Source organism: Nycticebus coucang, chromosome 10 (genome assembly GCF_027406575.1).
Source record: "Nycticebus coucang isolate mNycCou1 chromosome 10, mNycCou1.pri, whole genome shotgun sequence".
Taxonomy (NCBI): Eukaryota; Metazoa; Chordata; class Mammalia; order Primates; family Lorisidae; genus Nycticebus; species Nycticebus coucang.
In genome coordinates this window covers 98,138,379-98,159,879 of record NC_069789.1, presented here as the reverse complement: position 1 = coordinate 98,159,879, position 21,501 = coordinate 98,138,379, and the positions used below count along the sequence as shown (strand labels likewise).

The 21,501-nt window shown below is 43.0% G+C and overlaps 1 protein-coding gene across 1 annotated transcript; it reads right to left on the bottom strand.

Annotated features, from left to right (window-relative positions):
* Nucleotides 1–639: 639 nt before the first annotated feature.
* Nucleotides 640–7,724, bottom strand: CCDC190 (coiled-coil domain containing 190). The gene is made up of 4 exons (XM_053607700.1): nucleotides 7,680–7,724; nucleotides 6,358–6,556; nucleotides 2,128–2,254; nucleotides 640–1,837 (listed from the first exon to the last, which is right to left on the bottom strand). The coding sequence occupies exons 2-4, from the start codon at nucleotides 6,542–6,544 to the stop codon at nucleotides 1,252–1,254; spliced, it is 900 nt and encodes a 299-aa protein (XP_053463675.1). The 5' UTR covers nucleotides 6,545–6,556; nucleotides 7,680–7,724; the 3' UTR covers nucleotides 640–1,251.
* Between the last annotated feature and the right edge of the window lie 13,777 nt (nucleotides 7,725–21,501).

Here is a 21,501-nt window from a genome sequence, read left to right as displayed (position 1 = left end):
GTAGTTTGGAGTCCTTTATCATTGCCAATGAAAATGCTCTTTTTTTCTTCAAAATATCTCAGGCTGGGTTACATGCAATGTTGATGTCTGATATTAAGTAGACCCCTGGGTTTATTCTTTTGAAATTCAAATTTGCTTTTGGGTTGAAGATTTGAATTTATCCTCTCAGAGGAGCCTGATTTCTTTAAGACCTTGGACTTACAGGTACTAGCTGATTTTTCTAATGAAGTCGGGATCAATAATAATCAAATGATAAGAAGGGATGATGTATAACTTGGACCAGGTGGATGGGAAAGAGTCTACTAGTTTCACTTAACAGTGTGTGCCCTGTCACAGAGGCCCGCGTGCAACAAGCACTTATTAAAGATGTTGGTTACTTCTCATTCTATAGTGAGGTAGTTATTGATGGATTCTGATGTGAATTTGATAGAGCGTTGGGAGATAATTACATTTTTTAAAAAATATTTTGATTCTAGAACATATGAAAGGAAACAGATTGTTGATTACTCTTTTATTAGGATCCAAAACATTTGATATGAGCAGGTTGGAAGTGGGACTGGGAAAACTAAAATGGAACTACCTGGAAATGAAGGAAAGGAGAAAAGGGCTTCCTTATAGAGTGAATAGGTGTGGCAAACAGCAGGTTTTCTTTATAGGTCATGTTATGATTCATATTTACAATTGAGTTCTTATTCCTACCACCCCTGTATATTAAACTAAAATAGGATGTAAGCACTCCAATTTGTACAAATAATCAACACATTGAATCCCACAAAGGCATAAATGTATTCATGATCTATGTATATATGATTTAATTTAAAAAAAAGAAAAAATAAAATAAAAGCAAAATTAAAAAAACCACTAACATAAAGAGCTATGATGGTTTACTAGCAGGTAACGCCATAAGAAACAGTAGGCAATGTAAGCAGGACTCTTGACTGTTTTCCAGAAAAGCCCAGTTATCAATGTACGTTCATACTTTCAATGGCATTAGAAGCCCAAGTGCATCACTTCAAGTATTTTCAAAAGATTTGTTCCTCCCCTATTTGCTGTATATTAGCATTGTTCATTCAGAGAAAGATTTTTTTTTCCTATAAAAGAGGGAAAGACCATCACAAAATCTTGAGTGTTTAAAATAAAATTGGCCTACAGTTCCATTTGTTTCCCTGCTGAATTGTGTACTATTATTACTTGAGGAGCACAGTTCCTTAGTGATAGTGGGGTATGTTATTTTCAGGCTGTGTGAAATGGTTAGAGAGGAAAGGATGAAGTTGGCACGATGTTCTCACACTCCCTTCCTGCCCTTGACAACGAGGACTTGCTGTGCCCAAATATCTCCCCAATGCTGAGCAACCTCTCAGACTCAGGGGGGACCCTGTGCCGCAGATAGTGGGCGTTTTTGGCCTTTGCAAACAGCTCTAAGAAAGTTGGCTTTGTGAACTTGCCTGAGAAGCTTCTGGCATGGTCCATGGGATTTAGGGGGATTTGTTTCCCAGCATTCCCATCCAGCTTTGGGGTGACATCTTTTGATTCGATCACATCGGTGTGTGGGATTATGTCACCAGTGGGGCCGGAACCAGGGCCTAGTTCTGTACTGTTGGTAGACACCTCTTGATCTTGACATGGGATAGGGATGCCCTCATTGGAGTCTATGTTGTCAGGTGGATTCACAGAACCCTTCTCTTGGGCTTGTGGTTTCTCTTCCGTGAAGAAGGCAGTATTTTGGCAGGGCTGCGGCTCTTTACTCCTTGTGGGGGTTTTGGGCCCAGAGTGATGTAAAGGAGGCATCTGGAATGTAGTTTTATATATTTCTTTGGTCACGCTGGTTGCTAATGCTCTGGGAAAGGAGATAAAAAGAAGAAAGAGCTCTGAAAACCAATGAAAATGCACATATTTTAGACTTTTGAAATTATTAGACCCGGGCCCCTGTCAATGTGGGGTGTCAGCTGGGGTAATAAAGTGGGTGGGAGTGGGGTAGGGGTAAGAATGGGCGGTACCAACATGGGGGAAAATGTCTCTGCTTCAGAAGGGGAAGGCAGCATTTTCTCAGAAAGAGAATAGTTTAAAGAGGTGGGTTAGAAAGAAAAATTCAATGTCATACCAGTGAGTATGGGAAGCATTCCTTACCTAATTTTCTTAGTATGTGAGACTCTATGCTTCTGTCCTTCTTGTGGTGAGAACATGAAAACATCTTCTGGTCTCTTCTCAATTCCACTCCCCAAATAAGAGGTGACTTTTTTCTTCCTGATATCTGCTTTGAGTTAATTAGTAAGCGTTATGAGTTGAACTGTATCCTCTCCAAATTTCACATGTTGAATATTCCTAATCCCTGGTACCTCAGGGAGTGACTTCTTTGGACATGGGGTGTTTACAGAGATAAGTGGGTTAAAATGAGGTCATTAGGGCAGGTCCTGATCCAATATCACTGGTGTCCTTCTGAGAAGGAAATCTGAACACAGGACACACACACCATGTGAAGAGGTGGAGAGAGAAGGGACTGTGGATGAGTGAAGGCGCGAGGCCAGCAGTAGATCCTTCCCTCACAGTCTTCCTGAGGAACCTGCCAACACTTGGATTTTGGACTTCCTGACTCCAGAATTGTGAGACAATACATTGCTGTTGTTTAACAAATTACTGGTCTGCTCAGTTTGCAAAGCTTTTTATGGCAGCTCTAGAACACGAGTACAATGAGAGAAGAAGAAGAATGCTGAAATGGGCTTTCGGGGAACTGGTGTGTGGACATCCTTGGTCCACACTGTACACCTTGGGCCCGCCCAGCATGACAGATGCAAACAGAAAAATTTAAAGCAGTTTCCCAATGTTTACCCAAAACATGTCGAAGAGGGTTTAGAAACATCAAGATTGGAGGTTTAAACTGGTTGGGTCCATAGAGGCTTTGTCTGAACGTTTCAATTGGCAAACCCAGTGTTTTCCCAAACAAAAGAACTGGGTCTGAGTATATTGTCTCATTCACCACAATTATGTGAATTCTTGCCCTTCTGTGGCATGAGGGTGTTACTGCCAGCCATGATTAAGGGCTGCGTTTGGCTTGTTGAGTTGATGTTTCAGCATCCAGTAGCCATAGCTGCTATGGAGGACCCAGTTTGCTTTCAAGACATGTCATGAATCGGCCATTCAGGGTGGAAACTCTTGTACTAATCTGCACTAATGAAAGTGAGCTCCTTACATCTGTACTTCTATTAGTAGACACCAAGTAAAGGGAATAACCAGACAAAGAACTTGGAATTCACATTCAACACCTAGTACTTTTTCATTTAAGCATTTTTCTTTGAAGTAGTCAGGATAAAAGGCATCCTCTGCGGACCCTCTTTTGTTATTGTTCTTTTTAGGGGGGAAAAGGGACTTTTCCAGGTAAGAACTTCACTTATTCCCTGTACACTAAGGCAGTGGTTTTCAACTGGTGTGCGGCAGCACACTGGTGTGCCATGAGAGGATCTTAGGTGTGCTGCAAACATTTTTAAAGATCATCAATTAAATTATTTTTGAAAGAAGTTCAAAGCACAGTAAGTATATTCTTTTTATTACTCTTTTTTTTATCAACAATTTAAGGGTGCTGTGAAGTCTGACTATAGGTCCAAGTGTGCTGTGAAATAACAAAGGTTGAAAAACACTGCACTAAGGGATTTTAAGCTACTTCTCCCAGCAAGGCCACTCTTCTGCAGTTTAGGCTTATAGGGCCAAAAGGCTCAGAGATGAGCATCTCTTCTCTCTGAAACTCCAGTATTCTCTCTAGCAAGGCCCGGTCCTTGTACCCACCTAGTTACCCAATTTAGCAAGTACATTTAAGTGCCTATGCTGTGCCAGGAAATATACTCTTGATCCTTATTTTTTTTATCCTTGGATGTATAATTGGTTCTAAAACCTTGACAGTTCTGCTTTGTAAATATTATGAGATGCTGGTCTTCTCATTTTCTTCACCTGACTAGGTGTGCTAGTTTAGGCCTTGAAACTATGGCCTGAACTTTATAATTCCATTAAGTTTACTCTGACTCCAGCCTGAGTTCTGCCTTACGCGCTGCAACAAGAGTGATCTTTCTAACATTTGAACACATAATCTCCCCACTCCCAAACCTTACAGAGTGAACTCTGAACTCCTTTTGAAGACCTGTGAAGCTATTCCTCATCAGAGACATCATTTATTCTGCTTTGTCTTAGAAAACTGCCCCTGTACCTTCTCTCCTCAGCCCCCCACCCCCCATGTCACCCTCTGCAGTGCTGAGCTATTTGTGGCAAGTCATGCTCACGTGTGGGGCCTTATACATACTGCTCCCTCTGCCAGGAGCAGCCCCACCCACATGCTGTCCTGGCTAACTCTCCATGCCTTCCTCCTATTCTCCCCCTCCTCTGAGATTCTGCTCACACACTGCCCTTTTTTGAAGTCTTAGTTAAGGCATTTTGATGGACATGTTAATATTCCAGTGCTCCTGCTTTACTTTGGATAAAGGTCCAATTTAGCAGTTTTGATCATAATTTTTTTTGTAAGCAGAGTTAGCCTTCAAATATGAGCATCTGAAGGGTAGAGCACATGTTTTTTCATATTTGCATTCCAGCCTCTATTCTGAATAGCTGTACTAGTGTTTTGCAAAGTCTGGTCCGCAAAACACCTGTCTCAGAATAAACTACTTTAGTATAATCTCAGTTAAAGAGGCAAACTTTTGGGCAGCACCTGTGTCTCAGTGGGTAGGGTGCCAGCCCCATATACCCAGGGTGGCGGGTTCAAATCCAGCTCCGGCCAAATTATAACAACAACAACAAAATAGCTGGGCGTTGTGGTGGGTGCCTATAGTCCCAGCTACTTGGGAGGCTGAGGCAAGAGAATCACGTAAGCCCAGGAGTTGGGGGTTGTTGCTGTGAGCTGTGTGATGCCATAGCACTCTACAAAGTGAGGGCGACAAAGTGAGACTCTGTCTCTAAAACAAAAAATAAAAATAAAAAAAATAAAAAGGCGAACTTTTGGGCCTTATTTGTAACCTACTGATTGATTCTCTAAGATGAGGATAGGTAATATGCATCATGAACAATACACCAACTGACACATCGTTGGATCTCAATAACAATTTCATTAAATGAATCATGGAAAATATTGCCAATCACAGTGACTAATACGTGGTGAGACTTAATGCTTATTGTTTCCTTCCTTTTCTTCTAATTGCACTGTCACGCAAGACAGGACATGACTTTCCAAAGTATATGAAAACAGAAGCCCTTGACTCAAAAGTTTTCCTTTCTGCTGGTTCAGACTTTCCATACCACCTGTGACTGAGGAAAACTCTCTCCTCAGTGAGGACATCCACTCACCTACGGGCTAATCTTTTGTTCACTCTCCTGACAGTAGGCATCTGGTGGTCAGGGTCATTTTTGAGAATTAAAGTGAGAATCAACCAAATGGCTTCTAATATTCTTTTCTAGTCGGCGAGCTCTCATTCTAGGTTGGTTTAACCAATTTTTGTAGACAGGGAAATTGAACTCAGAGCAGTGAAGTTTCTTATTTAGTGTCGTCTTTCAAGCCCCACACTGGAGGATAGAAATAATTCCCAGGCTGGACATAATTGGCTTTCATGTCCACATATTAGCTGTGTAGACCTGTAAGATTTTACCTTCAGTCATAGCACCTGGCTTTCCTCTTGGACGTGCCCTGGCAGTTTCAGAGCCCCCTGAGCACTGGCACCTGCCTTCAGTAAGAAAAGATGTAGTCTTTCTTTTTCGACTTCCAGGAGAAAAGTTGGACGTAAAAAGGGGGGGAAGCAAATCAGCCCAGACATAGTAAAACAAAAGCAGAATGAACAATAAAATAAGAAAGTGGAAAACCAAGAATTTAAGTAGAGAAGAGCTAATTGGAAAAGTGGCAGTGACTGGAAGCCTGAGGAGAGTTCGCTCAAGAAGTTTTGTGGGCCAGGCGCAGCAGCTCATGCTTGTAATCCTAGCACTCTGGGAGGCCGAGGTGGATGGATTGCTTGAGACCAGCCTGAGCCAGAGTGAGACCCCATCTCAAAAAATAGCTGGTCGTTGTGGCGGAAGCCTGTAGTCCCAGATACTCAGAAGGCTGAGACAAGAGAATTGCTTGAGCCCAAGAGTTTGAGGTTGCTGTGAGCTGTGATGCCACAGCACTCTACTGAGGGTGACAGAATGAGATGCTGTCTCACAAAAAAAAAAAAAAATTGTGAACAAGCTGCACCAGGGAACTGGATAATTGAAGACAGAGGGGAGAAAGGGTGGGCAGCCGACAGCCCAGGCTGAGATTTGAAGCTCCCGCCCTCTTGGTACCCAGGGTTCTGACAGCACCCCGGCCAGGCTCTGTCTCTGAAGGCCACTGCTCCCCAGTTCTGAAAGCCCTACCTTGCTGCAGCCTCTGCAGTTCTTTTTGGAGCTGCCTTTGCTCCCTGGTTAGCAATTTCAAATGGTAGAGGCGGATATCCTCCAGTCTCTGAAGTCTTTGGCCCAGTCTGGCTTCAGCCTGCTTGGCATTCCTCCTCTCCAAATCAAAGTCCCTGTACAGTGGTCCCCTGAGCATGTGCCTCTCCATCCTCTTCGTGACCTAGAGACGATACAGCAAGATTCTCCCAGGCACCACAACTAACTTGATAACCCAAGAGCGGGATGCTGACTCTTGGCTTGTAGTCTGAGCTCAGTGCCTGAGCCCTGTGTATTTTGGAAACCACAGCTGCCTCGTCAGATAAAGTCATTCTGTTGGAAACCTCTATAGTAAAATGGTTTTCCAGAGTGACACAGAAGGACGGAGGGCAGTACCCTTCTAAGTCTCGTACTCCTTGCTGATCAACTAAGATGCACAGGAGGTTCCCGACACAGCCCCCAGTCAGAATGCTGGAAAGATCAAGTGAGAGGTACGTGAACAACTCTTCAGAAATCAAAAAAGAATAAAAGCACCCTACATATATAAGTATTGTTCACCCCATAAGAGAACTCCCTTTTACTATTTCTTAAAGGCTCCCAGAGAGCCTTCTCAGAGGTCTGGAGAGTATTTGGGAAGGGAGTACCCTGAGCCAGCCTTTTTGGAGGCCCCCTCAGTTCATTAATTCAAATATACACGAGTTCATTCAGCCTGTAAGCCCGCCACATGCCGGAACCCATGCTTAAATCTGAGGGTAGTGGTGACCAAAACACAGTTCCCACTCTCATGGGGCTTTCAGATTTGTTACTCTGGGGACTAATCCATGCTAAATCTGAACAATCAACATTTCAGAGAGTGGGAAGAGTGTGATATACCGATTGCAAAATTGAACAGTTTCCAAAATGAGTAGACTGGGCTGCTCTGAAGAAGCCACTTAGTTTGGGCATAAACTCCTCTTCCCACCCTCACTCACCCTCTGGGACTTTAGAGCCTCCCGCCCCTCCGTGTGCCCTCATGTCCAAGCCCACACCACGTTCCTTCACCTCCCAACAGCACTAACAGGCAGAGACACGTCTTTTCTCTCCTTTGAGTCTTTTACAGTACTTATCTGAGAGCTAAGAGCATGGTACATGCTCAGACTACAAATAGATGGCTGTCAATAAAGCTTTGGTGGCGATAATACAGGAAAAAGCATTAAAAAGGAGAATAAGGGCAGGACATAGGAAAGAAATACACTTTGAGGCAGGTTGTGTTAGAGTCTAAAGTGTAGGCTAAACTGATATTAAAGAACAAGGTGAGTAGAACTTACCTACAAATCAAGGGTTCTCACCGTGAGACTCGGGCTGGTTTCTTTCGCTGGGTCAGGCTGCATCAATCTGGATTAGTGAGCTTGTTTTTGTTCGGTAAACTTAAGAGTCTGGTATTGGCAAAAAGGGTGGGAGGGAAACTGTTGGAGAGGGCTGTGGGGGAGAATGTTGAGAACACTTGAAAGCTCTCTTTTTCCCTCCCCACCTCCTGTGGTCAAGAATGCTAGCTCCTTGGGCCATGGGCACCAATCCCTGGTGGAGAGGCCAGAAGTCTGAATAGCTCCGTGAGGAAAGGAAGGCTGCCAGCGCCTGGCCTGTCCCTAGAAGGGCCCATAGCTCGTGGGCCGTGTCCATGGGAGCCAGGAATGAAAGCAAGGAGCGTCCACAGTGCTCTGGTCTTATTCTTTCTCTTTCTCTCTCCTTTCCCTCCTCTTCTGCCATGCTTCCCTTCCCTCACTCCCATTCCTGCTTCTTAGAAACCAGGTCAGGCCCCCAAAGAAGCACCTTGTTCTTTACACCCAGAGTGAGCACATTTTGTGCAGGAGAGCAGTTGGTTTGTTTGTTTTGCATTGTTGTAGACCATATTGACTTCCCCAACTTCTCTCCATGTCTGGTACACTTCAGAGCCTCTCAAGATTTTCAAAGTGGTGCAAGCAGCATGAGGCAAAGTAAAATGTAAATCAACCTTTGTGTTCCAAGTTTGAACAGCTGCCGTAGAAGGCTAAGTCGAACTGTTGGTTATATAACAAGATAACGAGTGGGGCTTTTAGGGCGCTGGGGCCTCCATCTGAAAATAAGAGGCACTAATGTGCCATAGTTCAAAGAAACCAGCTGACACGGGAGCCTGATGATCCCCCTAGAATTTACTGAGAGGCAGCTAAACGGGCCCATTGTCACCCCCAGCCAATAAAATATAAGGACATTAATAAGGAAGGGTCGAGGGAGAGCCTATTCTCTCAGTGGGAGGTAATTCTTTTCTCATCTTTTCCTATGAGGTAATTCTCTCACCTCCTGAATTTAAATGAGTGAAGGGGCTCCAAGAAAATCACCATAGAAAATGAGGTGCTGCACGGGCGAGACTGGGGCCACGTCCACCAGCTAGAAGTTTGTTGAGCTACAGAACCACTGAACAGCCCTTGCTCTGTTCCTTAGCTGCCACTAGCGCTGAGAATAGTGAAGGATTGCTTAGAAAAGCTGGGTTCCTGTGTGCCATTTTAAGAGAGAGAACCGAAGAGGAGAGGCCTGGGGAATTAATCCTGGGCTGAAGGCAGGAAGGAGCCTTAGGGTGGAGTGCCTGGGCAAAGAATGATGGCCAAACTCAACCTACTGAGCCTCAGCCCTTTGAGAGTGTTGAAAAGGACCTGCATCCAGGTGAGGGACACAGGGAGTGTGTGAGGCAGCAGAAACCACAGCGTTACATGGCATTGCTCTTTTTGGAAGGCAATTCTTCATCCAGAGAGGAAATGAAACTGCAGTGGAGGACAGAAGCTGGCAGAGACAGAAGGGTCTGAATGAAGGTGAACTTCCCCATAAAGCCCACACAGCTCAAAAACAGAGCACTGCATCAGCGTACACAGAACAAGAAGAGACAGGGAAATACCAGGAAGGCCTCAGTATCACAAATGGAGCAGTTACTTAGGAAGAGCTCTGCCTTCCCTATTCCTCTCCTGGCCCACACACAACTTCAATGTGTTTAGTATTTAAAGACAAGGGAGAGGATGCATATAAAAAAAGTCACATTTCTTGTTTCATCCTAGTGGGTTGGAGAAGGGGTGACAGGGCAGATCATCCTCCTGTCCCCCTCTTTAAACCTCCTGGAGTTCAGCAAGGAAGGATTTAAATTGTATACATGACTGGAACTTCAAAATGGACAGACCTGTGTAGAATCTGCCCAGGATATCAACAAGGGACAAGAAAGAAAAATCAATGAAGGTAATGGTTGAAAATATGGAACTGCCATTTCCAGATTATTCTCTGCTACAGGGAAAGATGAAAGTTTAAACTGTTCAGCAAAGTGATTAAAATGAATTTTATGTGATATATTTTATTTATGCACATCAATATTCTTTTATATAATTCTTCCTGTTTTATATGGAGGTGGCATCCATTTGTAGTCAAAACACTTTGTGGATCAAATACTTATTCAGTCATTTAATAGAATGTATGACTTTAGTCACTAATCCTGTCTTACCCCTGGTTTCCTCATCTGTAAAATAGCTTGATAGTATCTTTGTTGTAGGACTTCTGATTGAATTAAATGAAAGAATGAGCAAAGTGTTTGGTGCAGAGAAGATGGCCAAGAAAAGTTAGTTCCCGATTTTCAGCAAAGATAAAGCAACAGGGACTGAATTTACTCTTTGACATGAAACAATTTACAAAGCAGAAAAATTCTATAAAATATTTTATTAATTGCACATTAGACAGATAGGATGATGATCCCTGAGAGCGGGGAAACACACAAGGAAATCCTTATTACTGCCATAGCTTATTGCCTGGATAGAATTTCCAGATCACAGCATGAAGGAGAGGGGAACCAGGCAGGGGTTTAGGGATTCCTGAGTTGAGGAGACAAAGCTGGAAACTGATTTTTGAGCTGGGAAGACCATAGGGTATATCCATGCCTGTTACAGTCATCACACATTAATTTAAGGTTGATTCATTTCCCCCATCTCAACCGGCTCATTCTTGATTGACTTCTGGGCTTTCCGCCCTCCATCTTCTCATTTATGTTGTTGTGACCTTGTTGGGTCTCTGGAAACCATCACCCTTCACAAGAGAAGTGTAAGAAGGTGCTTTGTCTTTCTCGTGGGGATGGTTTGTGCCAGGAAAGCTGGCTGGGCAGGCTTCTTCTTTTCTGGTAATTAGGCTTCAGCCTTCAGTCACACGGTGATCAGATAGCAGCAGTGGCCACAATTTATCAGGGAGAAAGTACACAGAGTTATTTAGCTAACGCACTCCTAATCGCTCCATCTGCTTAATGGGTAAGTTTATACAATACGTGGGTCTCCATAGTGACATAGCCTGGTAATATCCACCCCACCTACAAAACTAAACATCTACCTGTTTTCCCGGCTCTGAGTGCTCAGTAAGGACTGTCTTAATTTGCCATGGCTGCCGTAACAAGCTACCACAGACTAAGTGACTTAAAGCAACAGAAGTTCGTTCTCTCACATTCTGGAGGCCAGAAGTCTGCAGTTACGGTGTTGGCAGGGTTTTGCTCGCACTGGAGGCTGTAGAGGCGGATCCTTCTTGCCTCTTCCAATTTCTGGCAGCTCCAGACATTCCTGGCTCCTGGCATGATAATTCTGGGGTCTGCCTTTGTCTTGTCATGGTCGACTTCCCTCTGTGTCTGTTTCTGTGTCTCTTTTTCTTGTATAAGGATACCAGTCACACTGGATCAGGGTCCACCCCAATCCAGGATGAACTCACCTTGATTACAGCTGCAAAGACCTGATTTCTAAATAAGCTCACATTCACAGGTACCAGAGATAAAGGCTTCCACTTATATTTTTTGGGGGGGAACAATTCGGGGGTTTCAGCCCTTTCTTTCAGGTCATTGTTACGCAAATTTTTATTTTCAACTTTTAAAACTACGTAATTTGAAGCTGAGCATGGTGGCTCATGCCTGTAATCCTAGCACTTTGGGAGGCTGAGGTGGGTGGGATGACTGAGCTCAGGAGTTAGAGACCAGCCTGAGCCAGAGCGAGACCCCATCTCAACTAAAAATAGAGCTAGCTGGGCATTGTGGTTTGTACCTATAGTCCCATCTACTTGGGAGCTGAGGCAAGAGGATAACTTGTGCGTAAGCGTTTGAGGTTGCTATGAACTGTGACGACATGGCACTCTACCCAGGGCAACAGAATGAGTTTTGTCTCAGATACCCCCTCCCCCAAATTATAATTTGTATAAATTTTTTAAAGTAAAAATCACTTTTATCTTAACTATACTCACTTCAGAGTTATATTATTTTAATTAATAAACATCCTATTAATCTAACGTCCTGTTAATAAACATCCTATTAATCATAAAATTTCCGAGAATAAGATGTGTGTCTTAATGTTCCATCTTTGCCATTTGATTTATTTAGTTTTTCCAGATCCTTGGGCCTGTCATCATCACTGGTTCCTCTTTTTCCCTTGATCTGCTTATCTATTACCAAACTCTCTTCACTCCTCCATCAGAGCATATTTTGCCTCTATTGTTTCCTCAACCCTCAATGCCATCTCCCTTTCCAGCCCTTATGCCTTCACCATGAAAATGAACTCCATTTCTCTACTTTAGTGTCATCTCATACTGTCAGATTGATCCTCATGTCACCCCATTATTGTTGCCTTCTAACAATGTGTCTTTGAGAAATAAAAGAAAAATTCTTTAACCTGAGAGAATTAGAAGTTCAAGATGGAAACTTCACTCCAGTTGTGGCATTGGTGGCAGAAGGGTTCATGTTCCAGATAAGCATTGTTCTGAAAAATTACATTTACAGCAGTGAACACAAAGTATTCCAGGATCCCCATCATCAAAGAACAGCTAAATTTTGTCACCATCTACTTTCTAAGATAGAAAATAAAAAATTGCGATAACTTAGAAAGAAATTGAAAAAGTATTGATATAAAGGATTTCCTTTCCCCAGTCGTGATTAATATCTGGCAAGTAGGGAATCTGCCGCGGACCGCCCGGTCGGTGGCCTTCAGTCCGAGGGAATGCAGGGAGAAGGAACGAGTAAGATCGAGAGATCGGCGAAGAAATGACAGTCTGACACACCACGGGTGAAGTATGCAGCTGTGAATTTTACTAGGTGCACATGTTGGTATTTATACATTTTTTACACAATTACATAATGCAGTTTTCATTCTGCTGGTTATCTTCATTGCTTACAAATGTAGTTTATTATGCATTGTCAGGTTTCTCCACATCCCGTCCCCCCCGGAGGGTAGCGGTTTATCAGTTAACTTTACTTGCTTCCTCTTATCTTTGTGTTGTAACCGCCTGCAATTCTTTTCTTGGTTTCTTATTATCTTTTTTGAACAGCTTGACATTCTTCTCATTTTAATGCTTGACTACTCCTATTTCTACTTCTAGTGATTATAATTTAAGAATTGATTTTTGGCATGAATTAAGTTCTTTCATTGATTTCTATTATATATGAGAGTTGATGAAGCATGGTGTTCTGAATAGAATTTTATTGTATTATGATGAGTGGATGTGTTCTAGTGAATTTGTAACTTATGTATGTAACTTGTTCTTTGTACTCTTGGGTTTGTTGTTTCAGCTCACTGGTATTTGCAATGGAAAAACATCTTTGTGTGCTCATTGTTGGTGCCACTGAGTCTGACAAGTTCACGAGGCTGTGCTCTATCTGAATCAACAGTGCATTGTGCTCATTCTTAAGAAAGTACATATTGACAATTTATCAGAGTGAATGAGTTTCAGGTACAGAATGACAATCACATGAACAGATGCCACAATCTTTAAACTTTGGCAAATACCTAAGACACGTAGTGCAACATTTTTGATGCTTGTACGTGTTGGGGGCGCTGGGGGCTAAGCTCCGCAGAGCACAATCCACCTTCCCGTCGTTCTATAACGCGGACAGCGCCGCCTCACAACGGCTATATGCCGTGGGCGCGGCAGGAATCAAGATCTGCTTATTGCAAAATATCTGGAAAATACACACAAGTATAGGTAAAATAGTGAAAAAAAGTCACTTGTGATCTCATCAACCTACTCTCATCTTGAAATGCTTCTGTCTAGTTTTTAAGGAGAAAAACTTCAATGCAAAGCTGCTTCTAGATTCAGGCCACTGGAAACCTCCTTTTCTTATGATTCCTACATCATTTGTTTGAGCCTGATTTTCATTCAGCCACCTCATACCCATTCTATGCCCGGTAGTTTTCACAAATTCTCTTCTTATGCATGGGAACTGAGTGTTAAGGTCTTCCTCCCCAAATTCTTTGGAAGAATTGGGGTCTTGGAAATTTTCTAAACAATCTTAAATCTTACCACAACACCTGATGAAGAGAAGGGATATGGGGAGATTACCGCCAGCAGCACCTGTGAACCATCCAGAAGTGTGGAAGGCAACAGCATCATGGAGGAGGGTCATGCACACTTACCATCAAACCCTCTGGGCCTCCCCAAACATCTTGACAGTCTTTCTTACTTTGCAGGAGCCAAGACCATCTTGGAACTCAACTGTGGTGAGCAGAGTATCTGATGTTACCAGCATCTGACACAGTCCCCAAAATAGGCAGACTAATGATTTCCTTGTCAAAGCTTCATTTAGTCTTCCTTCCATTTAGAAGAAAAGGCTGGGAATGGCTTTGAGACATAAAAAGCTGAATCTGGATGCTTCCAGGGGGTGAAAGCAACCAGGGAAGAGCACCTATGAGTGTTTCCCTCCTCCTTCCTGAAGATTAACTTACATGTTTTGGGTTCTTTCCTGCTGTGTCTCTCCCTTTACTTCCATCCTATCCTAATTTTCTCCATCTTTTGCACTGGGGCAGCATTTCGGAGTGTTTGTGTTGTCCCAAAATTCATATATTGAAATCTAATGATGGTGTCAGGGGTGAGACTGTTGGAAGGTGATTAGGTCATGAGGGTGGAGTTCTCATAAATGGGATTAGTGCCCTTTGAACAAAGGCCCCAGAGAGCTCCCTCACCCTTTTTGTCACATGAGGACATTACAGAAGATGGTCGTCTCTAAGCCAGGAAAAGCAGGCACTTACAAGGCACCCAAACTTCTAGCACCTTGGTGTTAGACTTTCTAGCATCCAGAATTGTGAGAAATGTTTCTGTTGCTTATAAGCCACCCAGTTTATGGTACCTTGTTGAAGCAGGCTGGATGGAAAAGACAAGCAGCTACACCTCCTAGACTATTTTCCTAGACTGTTTTTTCAAAGAAGTTGCTGAGAAACCTGAGAAACTTTTTTTAAGATTGTTCACTTGTTACATTCACATCTGTTTACTTAAAAAGTCCCAGAGCTGGGGATTCTACTTCTGCTGTTGGTCACCTATTCTAGAATACTGTCACTGCAATGATCAAGAATTTTCTTCCACATCCCACCATTTTCTCTGGAATTGGCAGAGGCATCACTGTCAATGTGGGGACCTTTTGTAATTAAAACCAAGAAAAGCAGAAGCCAAGTCTACTTTTAACACAGTAAGGTCAGAATTATTATCTTGCAGGTAGAATTAAAAGCATTGTTGTTGTTTTTACAAAGAACATGCATATTAGTCTGTATGGTGTTTGGGAGAAAATTAATTTCTAAGGGAGAAAAGCATGTTAGGTGGATTAGGAGGAAATGCAACAGAGAGAATGAGTGGGGCTGAAACATCTGCTGTTCTGTCTGCACCCACCCACCTCATCACACTCCCAATACAGCCCCAGCACACCCTCAGCCACTACCCACCACCTTTCCTCATCCTGAGAACCAAAGCTCAGCCTTTCCTGATTCTAAGTTCAGAAAATGTTGGGCGATGGAAAGTACCTTGAAATTCAACTGAGACTGCAGAGTTTCTGAGGTGCAAAGAAGGCTTGGGGCGAGGCTTTGCTATTCCCTGAAGCATGGGGTGTAAGGATGGGGAAGGTCAAGTGAGGATGGCAGAGCTGTAGAGAGAAGGCTCAAGGACAGACACTGGGGGGAATGAGGGAGCTTCTACTTTGAAACACCTGACTCTTCAAGCCACCTGTGTGGGCAAAGGAGTACTTACTACCACTTAACATGACGGACTAGAATCATCCAGTCCCATGATTCTATTTTGCTCTGAGAAAGTTTTTACTATTATTCAATATAAAGCTAATAGACCTGTGTTGGAGTTCTAGTTGGATGCATCTAGTTAAAACTATTTTCAGGTGGGACTTGTGGAGCCTATTGCAAGGGTACAAGTCAAATCTATCAAGTATTGAACACAAATGTCTTACCACTGTGATTAAGTAAATGAGGTAAAACTACGTTAATTAGTAGGATGTAAGCACTCCAATTTGTACAAATAATCAACACATTGAATCCCACAAAGGCATGCATGTGTTCATGATCTATGTATGTATAACTTAATAATAATAAAAAACTTGGCATGCAAAAAAATAAATAAATTAATTAAATTAAACTATTTTCAGGCCTTATGAAAACTTGTTGTAGTTTCTGAGTCTGACACTGGGTGGCACTCCTAAACCACTCACTCTGCCCTACGCTCAGGACAATGGAAATGTCTGTCCCAGGGAAGAGGCTCCTGTAGGTCGGAGCAGAGCATGAGCTGTTTCATCCGAGTAGGTCCTCTTCCCTTCACCTTTCTGTTACATTTAACATCAACTACTTCTCCTAATGCCCACAATATGCTGTTTCGATAAAATAGGTTTTCATTTTTTTAAGACGACTTAGCTGATGTTACAAATATATTTTTCAAAGATAGAAGTTAGGAAACGTTTTTTAAAAATAGATTTTAAAAAAGTGAGAAAACTCTGCTACATGATTTAAGTCTCTCTTCTTGGAGGGTAAAATAAAGGGTACTTTTCTGTGTCAGTTAAAAAACTTACTTTTAGAGAGTTACAGGCTCTTGTCAACTCCTTTTTTAAAAAAATTAAATCATAGCTGTGTACATGAATGCATTTATGGGGTACAATGTGATGGTTTTTATATACAACTTGAAATACTTACATCATTGTCAACTCTTCATTCTGAAACCCAGAAGTCATTTTGAACTTAAATTCATGTAATGAGATAAAAGAGTGAAAAATATAAAAAACTATAATACACCAAAGCCATAGGGCTTGTGATGACTGTCCTTATAAAATTTACCTGGGCCAGATGTTTAAGTTCTTTTAAATTGCTAAGGACTTTCTTCCTATCATTTTCCTTATTTGCGTCCTCAGTTCCCTCATAATCATGCTTGTTTTCTGCTCCCTAATTTGCCGATGTGTATCCTTAATGCAGAGAGTGAAGGCACATGAGAGCTGAGTTTGCTCTTCCTTCTATCACCTGTCAAGTGGTATCCCTCCTTCAGTCAGGGAACTCACCTTTCTGTTTATCTGAATAGTGGGCAATCACGTCTCCCCCTGGAGGAAAACGTCCTCGTGGGGCTTTTTGGTGTTTTCTTCCTGCCTCACTTGCTCCAGGCTTTGGCCTTTCTGACTCCTGTCCTCCTGGTCCCAGGCCACAGTGGATGCCACTGAGCTGCTTTCATTTTTTGCTACTTATAGTTGAAGCTTGTGTTGGAGCACGTCATGCATTCACTTAGGTTTGTTTTCTGCCAATTTGCTTTATTCCTTATTTTTCTGTTGTTCTGAGGAACTTCCCATTGTTTTCAGACTTATCGCTGCGTTATAGATCACTCTTTTCTGGACTGAAGTCTGCCTTTCTCAGGGCCCAAATGACCTCAGAGACTCACCTTCTTCGGTGTTAGTGAACTCCAAATGGACACTTTTTCTCCTCTCTCTCTCTCTATTGATGACTCATACATGTCTTCATTTCTACTTCTCTAGTTATCTTTCATTGCTTTGAGTTTTCAACTTTTAGTTTATAGGAGCAATTTCCTTTTTGCTTCTGAGCGCCAAAGTGAACCAGCAGGAGAAGAATATCTGAGATTAAATTTAAAGACTAGTTACCAATACAAGTAAAGTTCTTAGCAATGTGCCTAGCACACAGTTACTCATTAAATGAAAGGTATTAGTTGAAGTTGCTCAATGAATTTAATTCAATATACTTTCAAATACCTGCTTCATGCCAAACTCTTTGGATTGGACGAGGCAAAGAGTAAAATGCTACAATCTTGTTCCTCTAGATTAATGATTTTCAATCGGTGTGCTGTGAGAGGATCTTAGGTGTGCGTGAAAGTTTCCTATAAAGATCCTTAATTAAATTATTTTCAAAAGAAGTTCAAAGGACCGTTAAGTATATTTTTTGTTTACTCTTTTTTTGATTAGCATAATTTAATTGTGCCCTGGAAGTTTAACCATAGGTTCAAGTGTCCTGTCAGATTAAAAAGGTTGAAAAACACTACCCTAGAAGCTGGAAGGAAAGGAGACAGGCACATAAATGAATAACTGAAAAACAACGTGATCTTTCTAATTAGGAATTGCTAGGAAGAGTGGTGATACAAGATGAGAGAAGAATCAAGGACGTCTTTGTGGAATGGTGACTAGTACCCCTTCTGTGTTTAATATAGACTGGGCACGGCTTCCAGTCTTTTATGTATATTGGCTTATTCTCTTAAAATAGCTGTATGAAGTACTCTACCACGCTCTTCCTCATGTTTGCAGACAAGGAACAGAAGGGGCAGAGAGGTTGGGAGGCATCTGGGAAAGTGTGGCTGAACTTGGATTTGAACCCAAGTGGCTGTATCCTTGCTCAACCTTCTATTTCCAGAAGACTTTATGAGCGGGCAGAGCAGGAAGCGCATTCTAGGCAGGGGCAAGGTGTCACCAAAGCCCGGGTAGGTGCAGCAGGGCACATGGCCAGGCAGGGTGGGAATAAGGTGACATTTGGGACTTCTTGAGGCTTTGGTTGTCTTAATCCTCTATCTGTGACATTGGAGCTGATGCGTTGAGGGGAGCTCCTGACTCTTTGTTGGAAAGGAACGCACATTTGGGTACCGTACCATCTGGGAATTCGCTCCTTGGCATTTCATCTCTGGGTGCTCGTCAGTCCCTTTTGTGGCCATAGCGGTCTTTCACAGGATCACAGAAGACCTCTGGAGGCAGAAGTGCCCACCATGTATGGCCACAGTCTGAGGACCTCCGAGGGCTCCTGCTGATGTTGTCTAAGGCCTGGGACATCTGGATGCGACATTGCCCACACAGGTGCTTTCTGTTTGACAGTCCAGGATGTTCTGAGAGCTGTCACCTGCTTTAAACAGAGCATCATATCCAACAATATCCCTGAGAGAATCACTGCAGGTGTGTGTGTGTGTGATCCTCATGGGTAGGCAAGAGAACACGACTGAGCAGGGCGTGGGATGAAAGGAAAGCGCTTCTATTCCTGGGCCAGGCCTCGTTCTGCCAGCAGCCTGTGCGCCTGTGTCCATGTCCCTGCACTTATCCTCCCTTCGTTCCCATGGGAGAAGTGTCTCCTATCCCCAGCAGATGCTTCCTAAGTGTGTGATCTCAAGCCTGAGACATTTAGGCTGAGAGAGGCCGGCGTTTATAACCAGATTCTGCTGCTTGTTATGGCTTTAATGGGCTTTCAGAGTCCAGATGGCATTTGCCTTGGCCAGCTCACATCTGGCTACAAATGCAGGGAAGCACGTAGCTGGCCAGGGTGAGGGCGATGTCCCTTTAGGGGATGTGAGGAAGGGAGGGCTGTAAGGGAGTGTTTATGCCACGCTCTCCATGTGTCTGAGAAACTTGTCTCTGCTCCTGGTGCGCTGCCTTGCTAGTCCCTGCCCCTCCACCCACCCCAATGCACAAAGACCAAAGCCGAAACTAAACACCTGACTCCACCACCTCTGGTTTCTGCTCCCCTTTCTGTGATGACAGAAAAGACAGGGCTTTCCTGAAGGAAAACTTGCAAACTTCCACTTCGACATAGTTAATTGACACGTATGTTCTAAGGTTGACAATTTCTATTCTCAGAGAGCTGTCCTTTGGTCCCCAAACAACCTCGAAGGTAAAGATCTACTGTCTGTTGACTGCGGGAACCTTGAAAATGTCTGGGAACTCATCGGGTCACGTGCAGCCAGTGACATGCAGGTATCCTATATAATCCATGTGTGGAAGTCAAGTTTTGATTTGTATTTTCAGGAATGTACCTACTGTGGGGAGCCACAGATTTTGAGAGCAGGGAGACACTTTGGAAATCATCTAGCATTCCTGTCCTATTTGCCTCATTTACTGGGAGAGGAGCTGAGATGCAGAGGTATAAAGTGACTTGCTCACAGCTGCATGGTACTTCGAAGCAGGGCTGGGCCCCAAATCCAGGTTTCCAGCTTAGCACTTGGTAATTCTTTTTTTTTTTTTTTTTACCCAAAGTACACCTACTCTTGCATTTTATGCTCCAGCTGCTGTGATAGATTAATTTCCAACAGAGTGTGAGGCAGTCTGGGGCAGACACACTGTGGTCACTGGCAGAAAAAAATATGCTAGTATTTGAGTAAGGAATACATTTGAGTAAGTGTTCTTTTCACAAATCAGTATTGAATGCTTATTACATGAAGTCCTCTGCCTAAACTCTGCAACTTGGTTCTCGGCGATCTGTCTGTCCTGCCGTAAGCCAACAGAATCAGTATCAGAGGCATCTGTGTTTAAACCACCTGCTCATCCCAGGAGCTTTTGCTGCATGGATATTCCTATCTGCCTAACTCCTCTGGGCTTGCCTAACTCTTAGACCCAGCATCTCTTAGAATTTTTCATCTTGTTGGAAAGGCTTAGTATAATAGTATATTCTTTATTGAGTTCACGGAATATAAACTACAGACTGGACTAATCTGAGTAAAATAAATCACAGAGGTATGCTTAGAAATAAGCAACCAAAAGTTGTTTTGTGAATGGTCTACCTGAAAGTTGAAGTTCAATTGCAAGAAAGGATTTTCTTTTGAGATAGAGTCTCACTCTGTGCCCTGAGTAGAGTGCCATGGGGTCATAGCTCATAGCAACCTCAAACTCTTGGGCTCAAGCGTTCCTCTTACTTCAGCCTCCTGACTGGCTGGAACTACAGGTGCCTGCCACGATGCTGAGTTAGTTTTTCTATTTTTAGTAGAGACAGGGTCTTGCTCTTGCTCAGGGTGGTCTCAGACTCCTGAGTCAAGCAATCCACCTGCCTTGGGCTCCCAGAGTGCTAGGATTGAGCCACCTCATCCAACCTGCAAGAAAGATTTTGATTCTAAAACAATGATATAGGATGAGCTAACATCCTATAATAGTGTCAGAATAAATAATTCTGATAATATTTAACAGAAGCATTAAATGTTCATGAGAAAGTTACTGAATCATGCCAAAGACTCATAAACATTGCTCCAAAGTATTACTTTTAAAAGTAATGGTTAAATGGGCGGCGCCTGTGGCTCAGTGAGTAGGGCACCGGCCCCATATACCAAGGGTGGTGGGTTCAGACCCAGCCCCAGCCAAACTGCAACAAAAAAATAGCCGGGCGTTGTGGCGGGCGCCTGTAGTCCCAGCTGCTCGGGAGACTGAGGCAAGAGAATCACGTAAGCCCAAGAGCTGGAGGTTGCTGTGAGCCGTGTGACGCCACAGCACTCTACTGAGGGTGGTACAATGAGACTCTGTCTCTACAAAAAAAAAAAAAAGTAATGGTTAAAAACGAATATTTGTGGCTATCTACTTGCTTCAATAAAGATAGGTGTATTTTTTAAAAAGAGTAGCAAATTCATGGTAAAATATCTTCTGGGTTTGAGCACAGGGTCCCAAATAGACTCCGGAAATGAAGATAATATGTTTGTTTAACATGTGGCCAGACAGTGCTGTAGTGAGTTAACAGTCTATTCATCTACATTTTTGTACTGAGTTTTTAAAAGGTTAGTAACTCCTTAAAATCTTGCTCTTCAAAATTGAAGTGGCTACAAAGACCAGTTATAAGGAGTTATCAGAGACCTATGAGGGAATCAATGCTTAACTCTTAGCCCAGGTGTTTGCAAACTTGACTCCACATTAGAATCACCTGGAGATCTTACAGAACTTTTGGGTATCTCTAGGGGCAAGGGGCAGGCATCAGTGTTCTAAAAATACTTTAGCAAGCCAGGTGTGGTGGCTCACACCAGCAATCCTAGCACTCTCAGAGGCCAAGGTGGGTGGATTGCCTGAGCTCACAGGTTAGAGACCAGCCTGAGCAAGAGTGAGATCCCATCTCTAAAAATAGCTGGGTGTTGTGGCATGTG

What these genes read in the sequence shown, in the direction of transcription:
- CCDC190 (XM_053607700.1), bottom strand. Translation starts at nt 6,544, where the DNA reads ATGGAGAGGCACATGCTCAGGGGACCACTGTACAGGGACTTTGATTTG. An exon ending in ACTGCAGAGGCTGCAGCAAG is followed by an intron (nt 2,255 to 6,357) that starts GTAGGGCTTTCA and finishes ATTAACTCAAAG; the next exon opens with CAGATATCAGGAAGAAAAAA. An exon ending in TCACATACTAAGAAAATTAG is followed by an intron (nt 1,838 to 2,127) that starts GTAAGGAATGCT and finishes CTCCTTTCCCAG; the next exon opens with AGCATTAGCAACCAGCGTGA.